The sequence below is a fragment of the Vipera ursinii genome (assembly GCF_947247035.1).
Source record: "Vipera ursinii genome assembly, chromosome: 2".
In the NCBI taxonomy this organism is placed as follows: domain Eukaryota; kingdom Metazoa; phylum Chordata; class Lepidosauria; order Squamata; family Viperidae; genus Vipera; species Vipera ursinii.
Window position 1 is genome coordinate 28,992,638 of NC_139513.1, and position 19,351 is coordinate 29,011,988.

Consider the following 19,351-nt stretch of genomic DNA (forward strand, 5'->3'; position numbering starts at 1 on the left):
TGGCCCAGTCTTGACGTTTCAGCTTGTGTGTCTTGTTCAGTGGTGGTCGTCTTTCAGCCTTTCTTACCTTGGCCATGTCTCTGAGTATTGCACACCTTGTGCTTTTGGGCACTCCAGTGATGTTGCAGCTCTGAAATATGGCCAAACTGGTGGCAAGTGGCATCTTGGCAGCTGCACGCTTGACTTTTCTCAGTTCATGGGCAGTTATTTTGCGCCTTGGTTTCTCCACACGCTTCTTGCGACCCTGTTGACTATTTTGAATGAAACGCTTGATTGTTCGATGATCACGCTTCAGAAGCTTTGCAATTTTAAGAGTGCTGCATCCCTCTGCAAGATATCTCACTATTTTTGACTTTTCTGAGCCTGTCAAGTCCTTCTTTTGACCCATTTTGCCAAAGGAAAGGAAGTTGCCTAATAATTATGCACACCTGATACAGGGTGTTGATGTCATTAGACCACACCCCTTCTCATTACAGAGATGCACATCACCTAATATGCTTAATTGGTAGTAGGCTTTCGAGCCTATACAGCTTGGAGTAAGACAACATGCATAAAGAGGATGATGTGGTCAAAATACTCATTTGCCTAATAATTCTGCACTCCCTGTATACTCCATGGTACTTAAGAGAGCATTTCAACTTATTCTCGGAATAACTAATAACTTTTCCATCATTGTCTTTAGTATGCCAAGACACTAGGACATCCCCAAGTTTGATATTGTGCTATCTCTTTTGAAAATAAATATATTAAGTTAGGCCTAAAATATCTACCTTACATGAAACCTTGTCTCTCCCCAAAGCCCCAACCACAAGATAAAACTCTAATAAAAACGATTATATGTAGTTCAGGATTGAACTAGAAGCTCTCTGGGTTTGATTGACCATTGACCATTCTTGGTTATGTATTTAGAATATTAGATCCTGGCCAAAGATACCTGGTCCAATGCTTTCCTAAAACAGGGAAATTGCTGCCTTTCCATACATTCTTCCACATTTAATACTTGAAAGTATTCTGTCCTCCAGTTTTCCTACCTAATATCACTTTAGGTGAGAAAGATGGGAGGCCCAATATCATTCCATCAACTTCTGACTGAATATGGAGTTAACTCTGAGCCTTCCTTGTCCTGGTCCAATATACTAATTCCTGCCTTATTTTGGATGATTTGTGGCAGTTATTGTCAGCCTAACCTATCTGTAGGATGGTTTTGAGCAGGGGGAGATTGTCCTAAGATGAAATGTGCTACTTCTAGCTCTTTGAAGAAGAAATAGGATCATGAATGGTTTTTCTTGCTTTGTAAAAGAAGAGGTACATCACAAAACATTGTCCCTGTCCACCTAATTCTGTAGAAACTTAAAAAAAATAGAGTAAGAAATCAAACACCAGCTCTTAGCGGTATTTTTAGCATAGGTTGTTCTTGCATCCCTGTTCATATATACAAAACCATGTGTTTTTTCCTAAATGAATGATTAGAGAATGGAACATAGAGCAAAGGCCATATGAGGGCATAGACTTTGATATGAAAGTCTCTAGGTACAATCACTGTCATCATCAAGTAAAAATAGGAAGTTCCCTTTCTGGAAGTAGCTGTCAGTGAGATTACAGATTAGATGGTCTAACTCAATAGAAGGCTACTTTTTATGTTGCTAAAATGGGACTGAGAAAAAAAAGAACATTGTCAACATTTCAACATAAGGTTGAGTTTATTTAACAACAAGAATAAGGTGGACATTTGAAAAGTTTCCCCACCTGACCTTAGTAAAGAAGATATGGGTGGGACTAAGGTACCCCTCAAAGGGATGCGGTGGCTCAGTGGGTTAGGACACTGAGCTTGTTGATCAGAAGATCGGCAGTTTGGTGGGTCGAATCCCGAGTGCCGCGTAGCAGAGTGAGCGCCTGTTACTTGTCCCAGCTTCTGCCAACCTAGCAGTTTGAAAGCACGTAAAAAAGCAAGTAGAAAAATAGGGACCACTACGGTGGGAAGGTAACAGCGTTCCGTGCGCCTTTATTTATTTTATTTATTAAATTTTTATACTGCCCTTCTCCCGAAGGACTCAGGGCGGTGTACAGGGCAATAAATATAAAAACGAAGTACAAAAGTTAAAAAACAATTAGATATTATGCCCGATATAAACAGTAATTAAAACCATGTTAAAACCTGACCCTAACCCATCAAACCAGGCCGGATTGCTCAAATAAATAAGTTTTTAGATCCCGCCAGGAAGGAGCGAGGATCGGGGGCCATCTGGCACGCTCACAGAGAACACCCTCCCCCTGGGGGCCACCAATCGACATTCTTTGATCGGAGGCACCCTGAGGAGGCCCTCTCTGTGGGAGCGCACTGGATGGAGGGAAGTTGATGCCGGCCGCAGGTGTTGCCATAGGTAATCCGGACCCATGCCATGTAGGGCTTTGTAAGTCATTACCAACACCTTGAATCTCACCCGGAGGGCAACCGGCAGCCAATGCAGCTCGCGGAGCAAAGGTGTAATATGGGAGTATCGGGAGACTCCCAACACAACTCGCGCGGCTGCATTCTGCACCAGTTGGAGCCTCCGAGTGGTCTTCAAGGGCAGCCCCATGTAGAGAGCATTACAGTAGTCCAGACAAGAGGTCACGAGCGCATGAGTGACTGTACACAAGGCATCCTGGTCCAGATAGGGCCGCAACTGGCGCACCAGGCGAACCTGGGCAAAGTCCCCCTAGTCACAGCTCCAATATGCTCTTCTAAAGAGAGCTGTGAGTCTAGGAGGACCCCCAAGTTGCGCGCCCTATCTACGGGGGGGTAATAGCTCACCCCCCATGGCAAGAGATGGAGTAATCTGAATTTCCCGGGATGCCGGCATGAACAGCCACTCAGTCTTGTCAGGGTTGAGCCGAAGGCTGTTCCTCCCCATCCAGACCCGGACCGCCTCCAGGCAACGGGACATCACATCGAGGGCATCACTGGGGTGGTTTGGGGTCGAAATAAAAAGCTGGGTATCATCGGCATACTGATGATACCCAACTCCAAAACCACTAATGATCTCACCCAGCGGCTTCATATAGATGTTGAACAGGAGAGGCGAGAGGACCGATCCCTGAGGAACTCCACAAATGAGAGGCCTCAAGGTCGACCTCTGCCCTCCTGCCAACACCGACTGCGAACGTCCCAGAAGGTAGGAGGAGAACCACTGAAAAACTGTGCCTCCCACTCCCAATCCCCTGAGACGTCGCAGCAAGATACCATGGTCGATGGTATCGAAAGCCGCTGAGAGGCCTTTGGCGTCTAGTCATGCCAGCCACATGACCACGGAGACGTCCTTGGACAAGTGCTGGCTCTTCGGCTTTGAAATGGAGATGAGCACCGGCCCCTAGAGTTGGAAACGACTAGCATGCATGTGCGGGGGAACCTTTACCTTTACCTAAGGTACCCCTAGATACAGAACTTGTTGGGAGTGGACTAGATAACCTTTATGATTCCTTCTGTTCCTATGATTCTAGTTGGACAATCACACTCAATAAGTCTACATCAATGACGAACCATGAGTTAGAGGGACGTGTTGGATGGATTTCTGTAGAACTTGTGCTGTTTTACATATGGATACATGTCTTGGGTGAGGGCTTGGTATATATGATTATCAAATCTGGATAACTCTTCAAAGATTTGTTCTACATAAAATGCTTTAGGCTCTGCTTTGAATGATTTAATTAAAAAGCTATGCTTGAATAAGCTTCTATGAATGCCCAACAAGTGATAAGTGTTAAGAGAACTAACAAGTATTCGAGACTCTGAAACAAATGTGTTGGTTATTTATTTCCACATAGTCACCGATGATTCAAATAGGTGCAATGTTGTTACAGGAATATGACATTTTTTCATATTTTTAAAACTGTTAAAACTGTACATCTAATTTCATGTCTGAATAGAATAATTGACCCTGCTTGCCCTATTACCCCTAGGACACAATTTAAGGACCTGGTATTGACCTTTCAGGACCTAATGGTTTAGGGCAGGGATAGGCAACCTTGGCTCTTTTATGACTCGTGGACTGCAACTCCCAGAATTCCTGAGCCAGCATGGCTGGGTCAGGAATTCTGGGAGTTGAAGTCCACAAGTCATAAAAGAGGTTGCCTACCCCGGTTTAGGGCCTGATTATCTGAGGGGCTACCTTTTTCATTGCAAACCTGTTTGGTAACCGAGATCAGCAAAGGAGACCATTTCTAAAGATGTTCCTGTAACCAGAAGCTCACTTATAGCCCACACAAGAAACAGTTTGCTTCTGTGTGGCTTCCACTCTCCCAAGCTTTCAACCAACACTTGCTTTTAATTTCAATTGTATTGATGCTATTGTGCTTTATATACTGTACCTTGGCTTAACTATGGTAAGCTTCTTGAGTGGTTACGTAACCATAAAATTGCATTTATATTTAATATTGTTTAAAAATGGAGCTAGCAGCCAAGAGAAACAACCCAGTTTCATTCCTTTTCAAACTACTGCTCCTACAGAAGAACAGTAAAGAATAGGTGGGACAAACATTCTCTGCCTCCTGGATTTTTTATTTTTTATTTTGAAAACAGACTGGTTAAAAAAAACTTTATCTCTTGCTAACAACAATGGCATAAGCTGGATTCCTAGGAGATTTGCTGTGTCAGGTAGCAAATGAACCATGAAGATTTGAATTTAGCACTGAAGCCTCGCATGTTGTGACTGTCCTTTACTTTTCAGGCAAGACATCTTTCTGCAAACATCTGCACTACTTTTAATTATGTAAATATTGCAGCACTCTTGGCACCTTCAAGATGGGTTGGGACCGCAATTTACAGGTGTTGAGAGTTCTCATTAGATCAGGACTGGGTTGACTCCACAGGACCAGGCACAATTCTATCTCAGCCATTGGTTGTTGAGCCAATCTTTGGCAAACCTGTTCTGTAGTGTTATCTCTTTAAGCACCTGGGACATAGTGCCATTCCTTTATCTGTGGCAATTCCAACCCTGTGACTCTGCCTGCCAGACAAGTCTAACTTTAGAAACTGCTTTTTTGTTTGTGTATCACAGCCATCCTCATGCATCCTCCAAGTATGAAACCTCCAGAAGATCTTTTTGTGGTTTGCAAATATATCATCAAGCAATTAAGCAAACACAATTTGCTTGTAGCTATAATGCAACAAGGCACCTGGAAGGCTCATTTCACCTTGGGTTACCAAACTTCTTCCCCAGATTACTTGAGTCAATTCATGTTAAACTCTACTGCTCATGGAGCTCCCCAATGAATTTCTTTGCTACAAAGACATAAACCTGATTGTGCACATGGTAGCACACCTGGAAATTAATATACGGGTGCAAGTTAATTTTCTATTTGCTTAGTGGCAATCAGGTCCTGCCCCAAATGAAACTGAATTTTAAAAAGTGGTCAAAAGATTGCAGCCAAGTTAAGTATGGTGAGTTGTGCATTTGTTCTTCTCCCTAGTAAACTATTAATTAAAATGCCTCGCTGAAGGATTAAGCACTCTACAGTAACAAATTGCCTTTCTAAAATTATTGGGGGAGGGGGAAGGAATAACAAGGCTGATTTTTTTTCCAGCTATAAGAATCCAAAAATTCTTTGTGGGAATCCAATAACCAGTGCATAGATATTATATTTTGTAAATAAAATCCTAATAAGATTAAGCAGTGATAAGTGCTGTGAAATCATGCTATCACCATACATCTTTAATCCTCTGCCTCGTTATTTCATTATCAGGCCATCATTATCCCTAGACTTGTCATTTAAAACAGACCTCCTCCTCCTCCCCCAGTTACAGTTTACAATGTGAGACAAATGTCAAAATGTGGGTTAACTTCTTGGCTGCCTTTCCCAGTGAAAACGCCTTGCAAAGCTCAGCACAACTCACTTTGCAGTTTTCAGATTTTGAAGGAAAGAAGGAAGGAAGGAAGGAGGGAAGGAAAAAAAAGGAGAGAAGGAAGGAAGAAAGGAGCATTGGGAAACAACTCAGCAGGCAAAACTCAAAGGGTTCACTGGAAGTGCAAGGAAAGACCACACACCCATAGGCACACGGACACACACACACAGCAGGCGATCCCGCAGATCCACACACCTGCGAAGAAAAGGGGTGCACTGAGTGGGCAAGCTCCACCTGGCAAACCCAGCATTGGCTTGGCCTGCTGTTCAGACAACACCCCCAGGCTGCTGCGTTCTTACCTGATTTGACTAGCACTGCTCGGTACAACCCAGTCGCCCCAGGTGGGATTCTCACCTGGTCGCCCCTCCTCTGGGTCATGGCGCCGGCAGGTGGGTCTGGGAGGCTGCCTAACTCTGTTCTCCGGCCGCGCCAAGGCCCTGTCTCTGCCCTCTCCCGTTATTTCGGCGGGTTTCTAAGCGGGCATGACTTTGGGGGGCAGCCGGCGGAGAAGCCCTCTCGCTCCCGCAACGGCTCTTTTTCAGTGGCGGCGAGTCACGTGAAGGCGCGAGCGGTTGTACTGTATACAGCCGCCGCCTCCCCTCCCCTCCCTTCCCCTCCCCGCCAGCCCGGCTCCGCTCCCACGAAACCTTTTTTTTTCTCCTCATGTAACGTGGCATGAGTTGCTGTGCAAAAAAAAAAGAAGAAAGAAAGAAAAAAAAAAGCCGCAAGCTCACACTTTGGGGAAGGGGGCCTTTCGCGCGCTTTTGTGCCAGTTTTGCTCGCTCCTGCTGGGAACTTGGTGACAAAAAAAAAAGGCGTTTACGTGCAACTTCGGCATGAAGAACGGAGCTTTGTGCGTTTCTTTCTGGGAGATCTCCGTCAACCCCCCCCCCAACCCACTTTCCCCTCCAATGTTAATGCCGCTTGGGGTGTGTGTGTGTGAAAGCCCTAAGAAGCAGGCATAGACATAGAATGAAGGCTACTGCTAAGCTTGTAAGCCGCCCTGAGTCTTCGGAGAAGGGCGGGATATAAATGGAATAAAAAAAATAAAATAAATAAAATAAATCAGGCAGCACACTGAGGAGAAAGAGACTCATAGAAAGCGGCCTCCGACGAGCCCTGGAGTTGGCGAAACGGGAACATTTGCTGCGCAACTCCTACGCCGCGAGCAGCGGGCGCCGAATCAAAACCGGCGTCATCGCCATCCTGGGCACTCAGGTTGCAGCGGAAACGTGTTTGGGGGAAAAAAAAAACCAAGATCTTCCGCACCTCGGAAAGGACTCTTCCTTTGAGTCCCGTTCCTCTGTGATTTTCTTACTCGTTACCCCCAAAGTGCTTTTTCAGGAGGAGGCGAACTGGACCTTCTTGTTTTTCTGTGAAGACGTTTCGCTTCTCATCCCAGAAGCTTCTTCGGCTCTGACTGGGCGGTGGGGAATGGAAGGTTTTGTATTCCTTGCTGGCCGCTGGCCGCTTGTATTCGTTTAGAGCAGGGGTCTTCAAACTTGGCCTTTTTGTGACTTGTGGACTTCAACTCCCAGAATTCCTCAGCCAGCATGGCTGGCTGAGGAATTCTGGGAGTTGAAGTCCACAAGTCACAAAAGGGCCAAGTTTGAAGACCCCTGGTTTAGAGAGTCGCTGGAGCCATATGGAGGGGTTTTCGCAGGGCTTTTTTTGTCATAGAACATCCAGAACTGAGTTGCGGCACCTTGGAACCTTGTAGGGTAGGCAGGGCAGGTTGTATGACATGTGTGAGTTCCGGCACCTTTTTCTTTTACAAAAAAAGCACTGGGTTTTTGTATCCCCAGGGTCATCCGAGCAGTGGAAATGTGTGTGGACTTACTCGGGTGACCTTGAGGACACAGAAAACCTCCAAAGGATTCTCTAAAAAAAAGAATACAAATGACCAGCAGTCTGCAAGGAACATAAATGCTTCCATTCCCCACCATCCCATCAGAGCTTCTTGGATGAGAAGCAAAACATCTTCAAAGAAGAGCAAAGAGGTCCAGTTGCCTCTTGAAAAAATCTGCTTTGGGACAAGGATGACCGAGAATCTCCATAGACATTCTTACTTGTTACTTATTGAGTAAACTGCAGTTGGCTGGGTTGGCATATTGCAGGCAGGATTCAGTCAAAATGCTGAGCCAAATGTGTGGATGTAATTGCAGAGATTTTGTTCCTTGACTGCTGCTCCCACTCACTCCTGGGGTTGACAGAGCCCTGTTGCCCCAGGCTCACTGATATGACTCATAAACTTAATGGTGTAAGTCTCCCCCAACAATCACACGCTACGAGTAGGAAACAATGAAACTTAGATTTAATGGAAGTAAGTGCAATGATTTTAAGAAGAGGATAAAATTCTGGTGCATTTATATCATTTGTGTAATGATGCTATTTCACCTAGAGCACTGGGGAACCACTTGAGGATTGGAAAAGAGCTGATGTGGTTCCTATCTTCAAAAATAAAAAAGTGTGCGTGGGAGAAACCAGGAAGACCCAGGAAACTACAGACCAATCAGCCTAACATCAATACCTGGGAAGGTACTGGAAAAGATAATCAAAAGACAGACCTGTGAACATCTAGAAACAAAGTTATAACTAGAAGCCAGCACAGGTTTGTTAAAAACAGATGATACCAAACCAATCATATTTCATTTTTGGACAAAGTGACTAAATTAGTAGACCAATGAAATGCTCTGGACATAGTATACTTGGACTTCAGTAAGGCATTCGCCAAAGTAAAGACCACAAGCTACTTCTTGGTAAGCTAGAAAAACATGGGGGAGAAGGCATCACCACCAGATGGATTTGTAATTGACTGACAAGCCATACTCAACAGTAGTATTTAATGCTACTACATCTATATGGAGGGAAGTAAGCAGTGGGGTACCACAAGGTTCCGTCTTAGACCCAGTACTCTTCAATATCTTCATAAATGACTTAGATGAGGGAATTGAAGGGGAATTTATCAAATTTGCAGGTGATACCAAGCAGGCAGGAATAGCCAACACCCTAGATCAGGGGTCTTCAAACTTGGCCCTTTTATGACTTGTGGACTTCAACTCCCAGAATTCCTCAGCCAGACATGCTGGCCGAGGAATTCTGGGAGTTGAAGTGAACAACACTGACAGGGCAAGCCACTAGTTCCTAAAATGAGAAGAAACCCCTCTCCCTTCTAACACTGATGATGTTACCTAGTTGGGTAATGAAACGTCTGCAAGAAAACAACAGAGCTCAGAGAGCTCCAAGGACCCCACAAAATATCAAAACTAATAGATCCCAAGAATGGAATCTTCAATGAAAGGTTGTGCAACTACTTAAGATTGATTGAAATTCAGAGGAAAAGAGAACAGAATATGATTCTTCCTTGGGAGAGATCTAGGGAAAATATTTATTTATATCTCATATTTTTCTGCTGCCAGAACCCAACATTATAAATGAATTTCAGCCTGAATATTGTTATAGTCTTCCTTATTAGGATTTATATTACCTCAGAGACTCACCTTTGTGACTAGTAACATGTTTTCTGTTTTTCTGGTGACCATTGGACTGAGGAGAATATTCTTTCTAGGGAAAAGAGTGGGAGAGAGAAAAGGCCATGAATTTAATTTATCATGTATTTCAGTTCCTAATGATTTTCTAAAGCAGTGGTCTTCAAACTGGGCAACTTTAAGGCTTACGGACTTCAACTCTTAGAATTTCTCAGCCACCCCTGGCTGGGTGAGGAATTCTGGGAGTTGAAGTCCATAAGCCTTAAAGTTGCCAAGTTTGAAGACCCCTTTTCTAAAGCTTACAAGTTATTTTACAGCTTGAATGCCATTTTCGTCTTGTGATGGTATGAGCTTCAGCCTTATGTTGTACAACCAGTGCAACTGCTGAAAGAAAGGTATTATTCTGATAAGGCATCTCTCATTCCCCAGCAATTGCATTTCTAGCCACTTCTAGTTTCTAGATGGTCTTCAAAGATGACTGCAAGTCTATCCTTGAGATGATAAGGGGAAATGTGTTACTGTTACTGTTGTCAAGTCTTACTGTTCCTAGAGATACAGCTAGTGCACAAGCCTGCTTGTTGCTTCCACCTCTTGAGGAATTAGGGCCATAAATCTGAGAGGACACCCCCCCCCCCATTTATAGACCTCCTTCAGGGGTAGAATGATCCCATCCAGAACCAGCCAAGGATCCAGGATCAAGCCAAAATGGTAATGTAAGAACTGTACCCAATCTTAGTTTCATAGCCTCCAGGCACCAGTAATGACCCCCACTGCATCTCCAGCTGAGCTCACAGTGACAATGTGTAATTGGGTATTATCAGCATATTGATAATACCTCACCCCAATCAATGCATGATATCACCTAGCAGTTTTGTGTACTGCAGAAGCTAAATTGCATGAAGATGAGAGTGAATTCTTAGACTAACAATGAGAGCAACAATTTTTAAAGCAACGAGCATTCTGAAGTCTGAGCATTAAATCACACAATGTGGGGTGGGTGGGGAGAACTGAGTCCTATAGAATTCATCATAAAGAAACGAGGTAATAAGGAAAATTTGGGAATGCGCAGAAATGGATAAATTAACTTTGGAAATTAAAAATAAAGATCAATCAGGTTACTACAAAATTTGGAATAAGTTTTATTTTTGGCGGGAACAAAAGGAAGGTCTCTATTAGAATTTATAGATTGGTTGATTGATCTAAGTATTGTATTATTATATATAATTGATATGTATCTTAAGTGTATTTTATGTGTATATATACATATATGAATATTGTAGACAAGAAGGTATGTCAGTCCGTTTGTACCGTGTCCAATGTTTTAAATAATAAATTTAATTTAAAAAAAAGAATTCATCATAAAGAAACCAGAAGTTTACTGTTTTTCTCCGTTAACTATTGATTGGAAATGCTCAATCAAGAAAGAGTGGAACTATCATAAAATAGTGTCTCCCAATCTCAACCTTTGTAGGAGGTCCGGAATGTACATTCACTCACTCACTCACTCAATTTTAGAGATCTTATAGGTAAAGGTAAAGGTTCCCCTGCACATGCGTGCTAGTCGCTTCCAACTCTAGGGGCCGGTGCTCATCTCCGTTTCAAAGCCGAAGAGCCAGTGCTTGTCCGAGGACGTCTCCGTGGTCATGTGGCCAGCATGACTAGATGCCAAAGGCACACGGAGCGCTGTTACCTTCCCACTGTAGTGGTCCCTATTTTTCTACTTGCATTTTTATGTGCTTTTGAACTGCTAGGTTGGCAGAAGCTAGGACGAGTAACAGGCGCTCACTCTTTTATGCGGCACCCAGGATTCGACCCGCCAAACTGCCGACCTTCTGATCGACAAGCTCAGTGTCCTAACCCTCTGAGCCACCGCGTCCCTTCTTAGAGATCTTATAGGCAATTCCAATTATAAATACAAGTACCGCTCTGTAACATGGATTAATACAACAGAAAATACAATAGCTATAATTAGAGAATATGTGGTCATGAAAATATGCACTGTGTAGCAAAAATCTAGTCAAGTTCAAAATGGAAGAATGGAGGCTTAATGCCACATTGAAAAAGAAGTTGACTGCAAATAGTCTCTCCCTGTATAACTAAAGCCTTTTCTACATCTAATTCAGTCAAGTATCTGGGGCTATTCTTGCCAATATAGGTATCATGAGGAGTGAATGAATTGGCCTGTATATATCATATAATTCCATTGGTGTGCACAAGATAAACATGTTAGAGGAAATGAGATACTCTAGGGCTGTTTATTTATTTATTTATTTTATTGCATTTATATACCGCCCTTTCCCTGAGGACTCAGGGCGGTTTACAGGGAGTTAAAAATCAACCATACAAAAGTTAAAACCGAATGTTTAGTCTTGGGCACCAATTAATGGGATGATTTTCACATCAAGATCCAGTTTTCCAAGAGTTATTTAGTTTAGGATTTAGCTTGGCACCTGAATTAAGAAACAGTCCCAACCTGTCCTCTTACAGATTTCTGCACATAAAGGCTTTGTCTTTCAGCCTGGTTTCCTGAAGGTTACTGCATGTCAGTACAGATGGTTGCTAGGTGATGGTTATCTGGAGCTGTTCCTTTGGACATTGTGTCTTATGGTTAAAAAGAAAAGTTTTCCTCCCACAACTGTACTTACAAAAGTGAAATTCCTGCACTTGACACCCTGAGAAGATGACATTTCACAGACATCTCATCTCCAAAATAGTGTTATCAATTTTTCTAGCATTTTAACTCCCTGTGGACTTATCAGGCATCATATGTTCCAAGAAAGTTTCATTCTAAATCAGAAGAATCCTGGAAATCAATGTCATATGGGTTAGGCTTATCGTGTAATATGATAATAAAAATAAAATAAAATAAAATAAAATAAAATAAAATAAAATAAAATAAAATAAAATAAAATAAAATAAAATAAAATAAAATAAAATGCTGACCCTAATATCTTGGGAAGTTTTGGTCAAGGCCCAGTTCATTTCTCTGAGAAGAGGGCTGTTTTTTCCTCCATTTATTTTGCTCAGTCTTTCCCAACTTGGCATTCCCCAGATGACCTGGCACCCGTAATTCTTTAGTTCCCAGCCAACATTCATGGAGAGGCTCGGCATATGTGTGGTGGGGAGGTGAAGATGGGGGGACATGCGGTTCGTGGGTGAGTGGCAGAAGAAGCTTTTTTCCCAGTTATTAACCTATTTGATGCAATTTTATTCTAGTCAAGTACCAAAGTGAATCCTAAAATTAAGGCCATAAAAGGGCCAAACTTAAGTAACACGTGGATACTGATTTATCCAGATCCCCAAATCTTATCTTTACAACATGTAATAGCTTATTAGTTTGATAACGTTTGATAAAGGTTAGAGCAGCTAATGGCAGGCAGTTAAATTCTCTCGTTTCTTGGTTTCCCTATCTGCTGTCACTCAGTTTGATGAAAGAGAATTTGATTAAGAAAATTTTCACAGGAGTATTCTTGAGAAATTCTCCCAAGGTGGAACCATTCTACTGTTCTTGTACTTATTTACTTACAAGACTGCCAAGAGGTATGGGTGAGAATGCTCACTTCTTACTTCAACAATTCGCAGTTTCCTTGGCTTCTGATGGGCTTCTGTCGAATTTCATGGAAAACATATCATGGTGCAATACAGCCTATGAATTTCATCCTATTGGTAATGGTGCTTCTACTGTACAACCCTTAAGAAGATATGTTGCTTTTAAAAAACTTGTAGAAAATCTCCATCCAGCAGGAAAAATTTGTAGACATTATTATACATTTGTGCTAAAAGTGCAGACATTCTGAGCCTATTTTTAGCTTATAAGTGGAGAGTTGCCGATCATGATTTTTTGTGATTTAAAAACAGACATCAAGTGATATGACAAAGCACAAGGGCCTAGCCCAGCCTTGGAATATAATGGCTAAAATGGACTTTATGTAATGTTTTTGGCCATGTTATCTTTACTAAACATCTCAACCAAAAGATACCGAACAAAAAAATACTCTACTTAAGATAGCATATAAAGCACGTTTATCATTTCAGGTCTTAAATGGAAGGAAATTAAATGAATCTTTGCACCCAAGAAATTTATTTTTAAAAAGTTTAATTGCGGCTTCTTTTTGTGCCATAAATGTTTGAGGCCCCTGTGTTGAAGACTTGAAAATCTAAATTTCTGACACAGAGAGGGGACAGAAAGAGAAAAACAAAAGTCTCTTGAACAGAGACAATTTTATTGTTCTAAAAACCTTTTGTTATTTTTATTTAAAGATATGATTACCCTTTGGTTAAGAAACATTTTCTGTATTTCTTTTATTCGATAAACTACTTTGGGGCTGGTTCTTTTTTTCTTTAAAAAGCCAAAAGGTGGCTTTTTAAAAATCACTCAGATCTAAATTGCAAGGGGGAAACTATGATAAAATTAATAAAATATAAGCGGGAAGAAATACAAGCTGTGTGGGAGGCCATCCAACTATTTTATTATTCCCTTCTATTATCACTCTCTGGCAATCTTGTTTTTCTCAGAAAACTGACATTTCAGATTTCCTTTGCAGAGGGATACAGCGTGACACAAGGTGACATGACACCACTGAGCCATTTTGCTGAAAATAACACACCAATTGACATTTGGTTATGTGTCTCTTGGGAACAAGTTAATTAACTTCAAATCAGGATATTACATAGAATGTAATACAATAAACTCCTAGGATCAGTCCATGTGTGGTTGTCATGTATATTTCCTATTAAAAACACAAAAAGGGAATGAAAAGTATACAGTATTTGGAGCAAGTAATACACATCCCTGCTTTGCTCTGAACAATGGACTCATTTAATCAGTACAAACTAACACAGATCACACAGACATTTTCACTGACATTTGTTCAACATCAGAGTTCCCAGTTTCTTTCCAGCCTCAATTCAAGATGCTGGTCATTTTTTTTAAAGATGCAATGCTAGTTATGTCCTTAGAATAAATTTTGGGATTGCACCCAAGATGCCCATTGCTAGAGGTGCTATCTTTGCTCTCTTTTACCATCGTCCTTCTATTTGCAAATCTTTGTGTTGTGTGATTTTTTCCAGTTGTTTCTGTTTTGCTCTGCTGAATCCAGGTACTACAACATCCAATATCCAGACCTTTTTATCTTTCATATCAACAATTCTTAAGTCTAGGGAGTAATGTGTCAGGTGCTTGTTTGCCTGAATTCTAAGGCTCCAGAGCACTTAGCTTCTTCATTTTCTATTATTTTGTCTATTTTGGGGTCCCATCAATTCTTGCTTCTAGGCAAATGGCATTTATTTCTTGCAGATGTTGCACTGCACCATTGTTGCTTGTTTGTCTGAATTCTAAGGCTCCAGATCACTTAGCTTCTTCATTTTCCAGCCCACTGTTCACGTGAGTCAAGCTGTGAGTGTGTGCTGGCTCGCTGCTTGTGTGAGTCGAACTGCGTGTGCGCATGTGTGTGTCAGCCCACGGCCCGGTTGCAAATAGGCTGAGGCTTGGGGGTTGGGGACTCCTAAACTAGGTGGTCCACAGTTTCTTCAGCTTCTTTGCAAAGGCAGCATTTACTGTCTGTTGTTTTCTCAATTCAGGCCGTGTATGCATTTGTTCTTAAGGGCTGGTCTTGGGCAGCCAGAATTAGCCCCTCTGTCTCTTCAACTTTCCTGCTCTTAGCCATTGCCTGGTCTTGTTCTTATATAGTCCCCCCCCGCCCTGAACTGGCCATGTCTCTTTTCTGTTCTTCATTTGGTCTTTCTCATAGGCCAGTTTGGTCTCTCCAGTACTCAGTAAGCCTTCATGCTGTACTACTTTCAATGCATCTTCTTCATCATCCTTCAGATATTATTCTAATGGCCCTTCCTTCCATTGACTGGTGTTCTTGCGACATTCCACACTCACCTTGATCAATCAAATCTTTATTATGATCATATTATGATCATAGACCATTATCCTCCCCAAACAATTCTGGTGACTAATTCTGTCAGAAATCTCAACCCTACTCAGAGTTCCCAAGGAAAGAGAATGGCATTGAGATGCCCTTTGACATTTGATCAAGGCTCCTGCTATTCATGGAACAAGGAAGCTCCATTATTCTGATCCAGCTCACTGGTCCACTGAGCTCTTGATGACTGGCAGCAGCTTAGAGGAGACAGGAAATCTTTCCAGCTCTGCTTGGCGATTGCTCTCTTGGCAGCTCCTAGGGCACCCTCTTTGCCCTTTCAGTCCACCCTCAGCTTGCCCTAAAGTCTAGCAAGAGTCAGGAAATTTCAGCCTATCTCTCTTGGGGTCCACAAATGAGGTGCATGTGTGAGCCACAGATGGGGTGGCATGTCTGAACCAGAAATCTGAGTCACAGGTTCACTGACTTAAAATTCTATTCATTCTTTGGTCAATATGCTATGGCTTTTCCTATTTGTCCTTCCTGGTTTTTTTTGGATAAATGGTAGGCAAAATATTGGGTCTTTTTTTTTTTTTAAAAAAAAGCAATACCTAGCTATTAGATTACCTTTGTTACCCTTGCCCACAGCACAGTTGGTTCCAGCAGAAATCAGATTGCATCTTAGAGGGATGAGTTCTTGTGGCTGTAATGCTGTCCCCATGACTGATTTTTCAACTTGTAGAGGAAAAACGTAGCATGATTTCCATGCTGGAAAGAAAGAGGTCCAGAAAGTATGGAGTGGGAATATTTATGTAAAGTTACATTCTGAGTGACCGTAACAGTAATAATGAGTTTTTAAATTAAGATTTTGTATCAGCATCAGTCACACTGCTCATTAATATGGCTATTCTCACACACTTCTGTTACCATGGTGTAAAAAATGAGCAGTGAAATATGCAAACCATATGCCTACTGGCTTGGCAAAACTTGAATAAAATTAATTGTGTGAATAATTGGCATTCTTGTGGTGTTTTGACAATTTTTAAAAAATGATTGTGTATTATAATATGGTCAATGGTCTTATTTTAGGGACTCAATGAATGTGTGGTGCTTCGGCTATTTTTATATATGTATGCACACATGAGAAGGAGCATCACTCTGGAATAATATATGAACCACTTTCCTGTCCTAAAAGTATCATTTCTGGAAAGCTGCCAGAGTAATACATTCCACTGGAAAAAAAGTGGAATATTCTCTCAGTAAGCTGCTGAGTTTGGCTCCCAACTACCATAAACATGCCAATAAGTATCAAGTTAGAAAATTGTAGCATGTTAGGAGCAAGATTAACACAGAACATTCCTCCCTTTGAGATGGCAGTGTGAGTTTTCCCCCATCTCTATTATACTGAAAAAACATTTAGTCTTGTGAACCCCCTTATTGAAGTTTGAAGTAGAACAATCCAGGGGTAAATTTACCTACTCAAGGATAACATCCTCTCCTACTACTTGGAAGAATGTAGACCAGTGGTTCTCAACTTTTTCTTCAACACAGACCCCCTTTAAATACCTTTTGTGGCCATGTTACATGGCCATGGAACCCCAAAACTCAAAGATATAAATTATAAAATTTCTTCAAGCCTTCATGGACCCCATGTCTTGACATCACAGTGCCCCAGGTGTCCACGGACCACAGGTTGAGAACCACTGATGTAGAAGTTGTGCCTAACATGCATGAACAGGCAACTTGGTGTCTTTCAGAAGTTTTGAACCACAACAATGCAAATGGCCATTGTTATCGCGTGGAGTTCCTGGCAGATTTTGATTTCTCCTCCATATTAAGAGAAGTCTGAAGTTTAGAGCTCATTCTGAATTATTCTGCTTGTTTTTCATTCTTGCTTGCTGAACAAAGGAGAAGGGAAGGAAATCTTAATGTACTTGCAGAGTTTTTCTCATTGTAAAATCTCAGACTTTTAATTCCCATCCCAGAATCATATGCCAACCATTCAAGGTCAGTTCTTGCGTAGCAGGATCATGAAGTTATGGTGCCAGGTTTTGCTACAAATTGTGGGGTTGTTAGTGGGGAGTCTCTGCACAGAATCTAGCATTAGGTGCTGTGGAAGCTGGCCACCCATGGGGTATCTCTGCTGTCGTTATTAAGGAGTTCCTGGGAGCTTATAAGAGATTTGGGTGGCATTTTGCTTGGTATGAATGCTTTTTATGTTATGCTTTAACTCTGCCTGTAATACAGCTTAAAATCCATTTATTTAATGGTGTGTTTATTATTGTCTCTGGATCCAAAACAATCAGTTGCCCAGGTACCTGATCACTGTATTGACTTTTGGAAAAAAAACAACTCTCTTATCTTTGATAATTCAGGCTAAGGCTGATAGCAATCATAATCATAACCATAATAGTAAAGTTGGAAGGGACCTTGGAGGTCATCTAGTCCAACCCCCTGCTCAGGCAGGAAACCCTATACCATTTCAGACAAATGGCTGTCCAGTCTCTTCTTAAAAACTTCCAGTGTTGGAGCATTCACAGCTTCTGGAGGCAGGTTGTTCCACTGGTTAATTGTTCTAACTGTCAGGAAGTTTCTCCTAGGTTGCTTCTCTTAGTTTCCATCCGTTGCTTCTTGTCCTGCCTTCGGGCACTTTGGAGAATAGCTTGACTCCCTCTTCTTTGTGGCAGCCCCTGAGATATTGGAACACTGCTATCATGTCACCCCTAGTCCTTCTTTTTATTAAACTAGACATACCTAATTCCAGCAGCCGTTCCAGACCTCTAATCATCTGTGTTGCTCTTCTCTGTACTCTTTCTAGAGTCTCAACATATTTTTTACATTGTGGTGACCAAAACTGGATGCAGTATTTCAAGTGTGGCCTTACCAAGGCATTGTAAAGTGGTATTAATACTTCACTTGATCTTGATTCTATCCCTCTATTAATGCAACCTAGCACTGTGTTGGCTTTTTTGGCAGCTGCAGCACACTGCTGGCTCATATTTAAGTGATTGTCACTAGGACTCCGAGATCCCTCTCACAGTTCATAGTATTGAGCAAGGTACCCCCCTATACTATACCTGTACATTTGGTTTTTCTTGCCTAAATGTAGAACCTTACTTTTTTCACTGCTGAATTTCATTTTGTTAGATAGCGCCCAGTGTTCAAGTCTGTCCAGATCCTTCTGTATCTTAAGCCTGTCTTCTGGAGTGTTGGCTATTCCTGCCAGCTTGGTGTCGTCTGCAAATTTGATGAGTTCCCCATCTATCCCCTCATCCAAATCGTTGATAAAGATGTTGAAGAGCACTGGGCCTATAACAGACCCTTGGGGCACCACACTACACACTTCCCTCCATGTAGATGCGGTTCCATTGAGTACCACATGCTGAGTATGGCCAGTCAGCCAGCCACAAATCCATCTGGTGGTGATTCTGTCTAACCCACATTTTTCTATCTTATCAAGCAGTAGTTTGTGATCTATTTTATCAAATGCCTTACTGAAGTCCAAGTAAATTATATCCACAGCATTCCACTGATCCACTAATTTTGTCACTTGGTCAAAGAATGCAATAAGATTTGTCTGGCATGATTTGTTTTTGACAAACCCATGTTGGCTTTTAGTAATGATTTTGTTTGCCTCTAGGTGCTCGCTGATTCGTTGTTTGATTATCTTTTCCAGAATCTTTCCAGGTATTGAGGTCAGGCTGATGAGTCTGTAATTTCCTGGATCCATTTTTTCCCTTTTTTGAAGATGGGAACTACATCAGGTCTTTTCCAGTCCTCTGGTAGTTCCCCAGTGCTCCAGGATCTTTGAAAGATCTAGTTCAGTGGTTCTGAGATCACATCTGCCATTTACTTCAGAACCTTGGGGTGTAATCCATCTAGTCATGGTGATTTGAACTTGTCTAGGGTGGACAGGTGCTCACTTACCATTTTCTTGCCTATCTTCACTTGTGTTTCTATTCTGTTTTTTACGGTACTGTTTTTGATAGGTTGGTCTGTTTTTCCCCTTTGTGTAAAGACAGATGCAAAAAAAATGAGTTAAAGAGTTCTGCTTTCTTCCTGTTGCTTGTCACCATCTTTCCACTTTCACCCACTAATGGACCAATCATTTCCTT

At 41.8% G+C, this 19,351-nt stretch overlaps 1 protein-coding gene across 2 annotated transcripts in view; it reads right to left on the reverse strand.

Moving 5' to 3' along the window:
- FAM107A (family with sequence similarity 107 member A) overlaps nucleotides 1-6,511 on the reverse strand; it is a 46,088-nt gene extending 39,577 nt beyond the window's left edge. The window contains exon 1 of one of the 2 annotated variants that reach the window (XM_083356098.1): nucleotides 6,236-6,511. Coding sequence is in view for 1 of the 2 variants with exons in the window: in XM_083356097.1 (XP_083212223.1) it covers nucleotides 6,181-6,259 (79 nt within the window). In the remaining variant the exon portion in view is untranslated. Of the gene's footprint in view, nucleotides 1-6,180 lie in introns of both variants that reach the window. The other variant, XM_083356097.1, reaches the window with a different exon arrangement.
- Nucleotides 6,512-19,351: the final 12,840 nt, after the last annotated feature.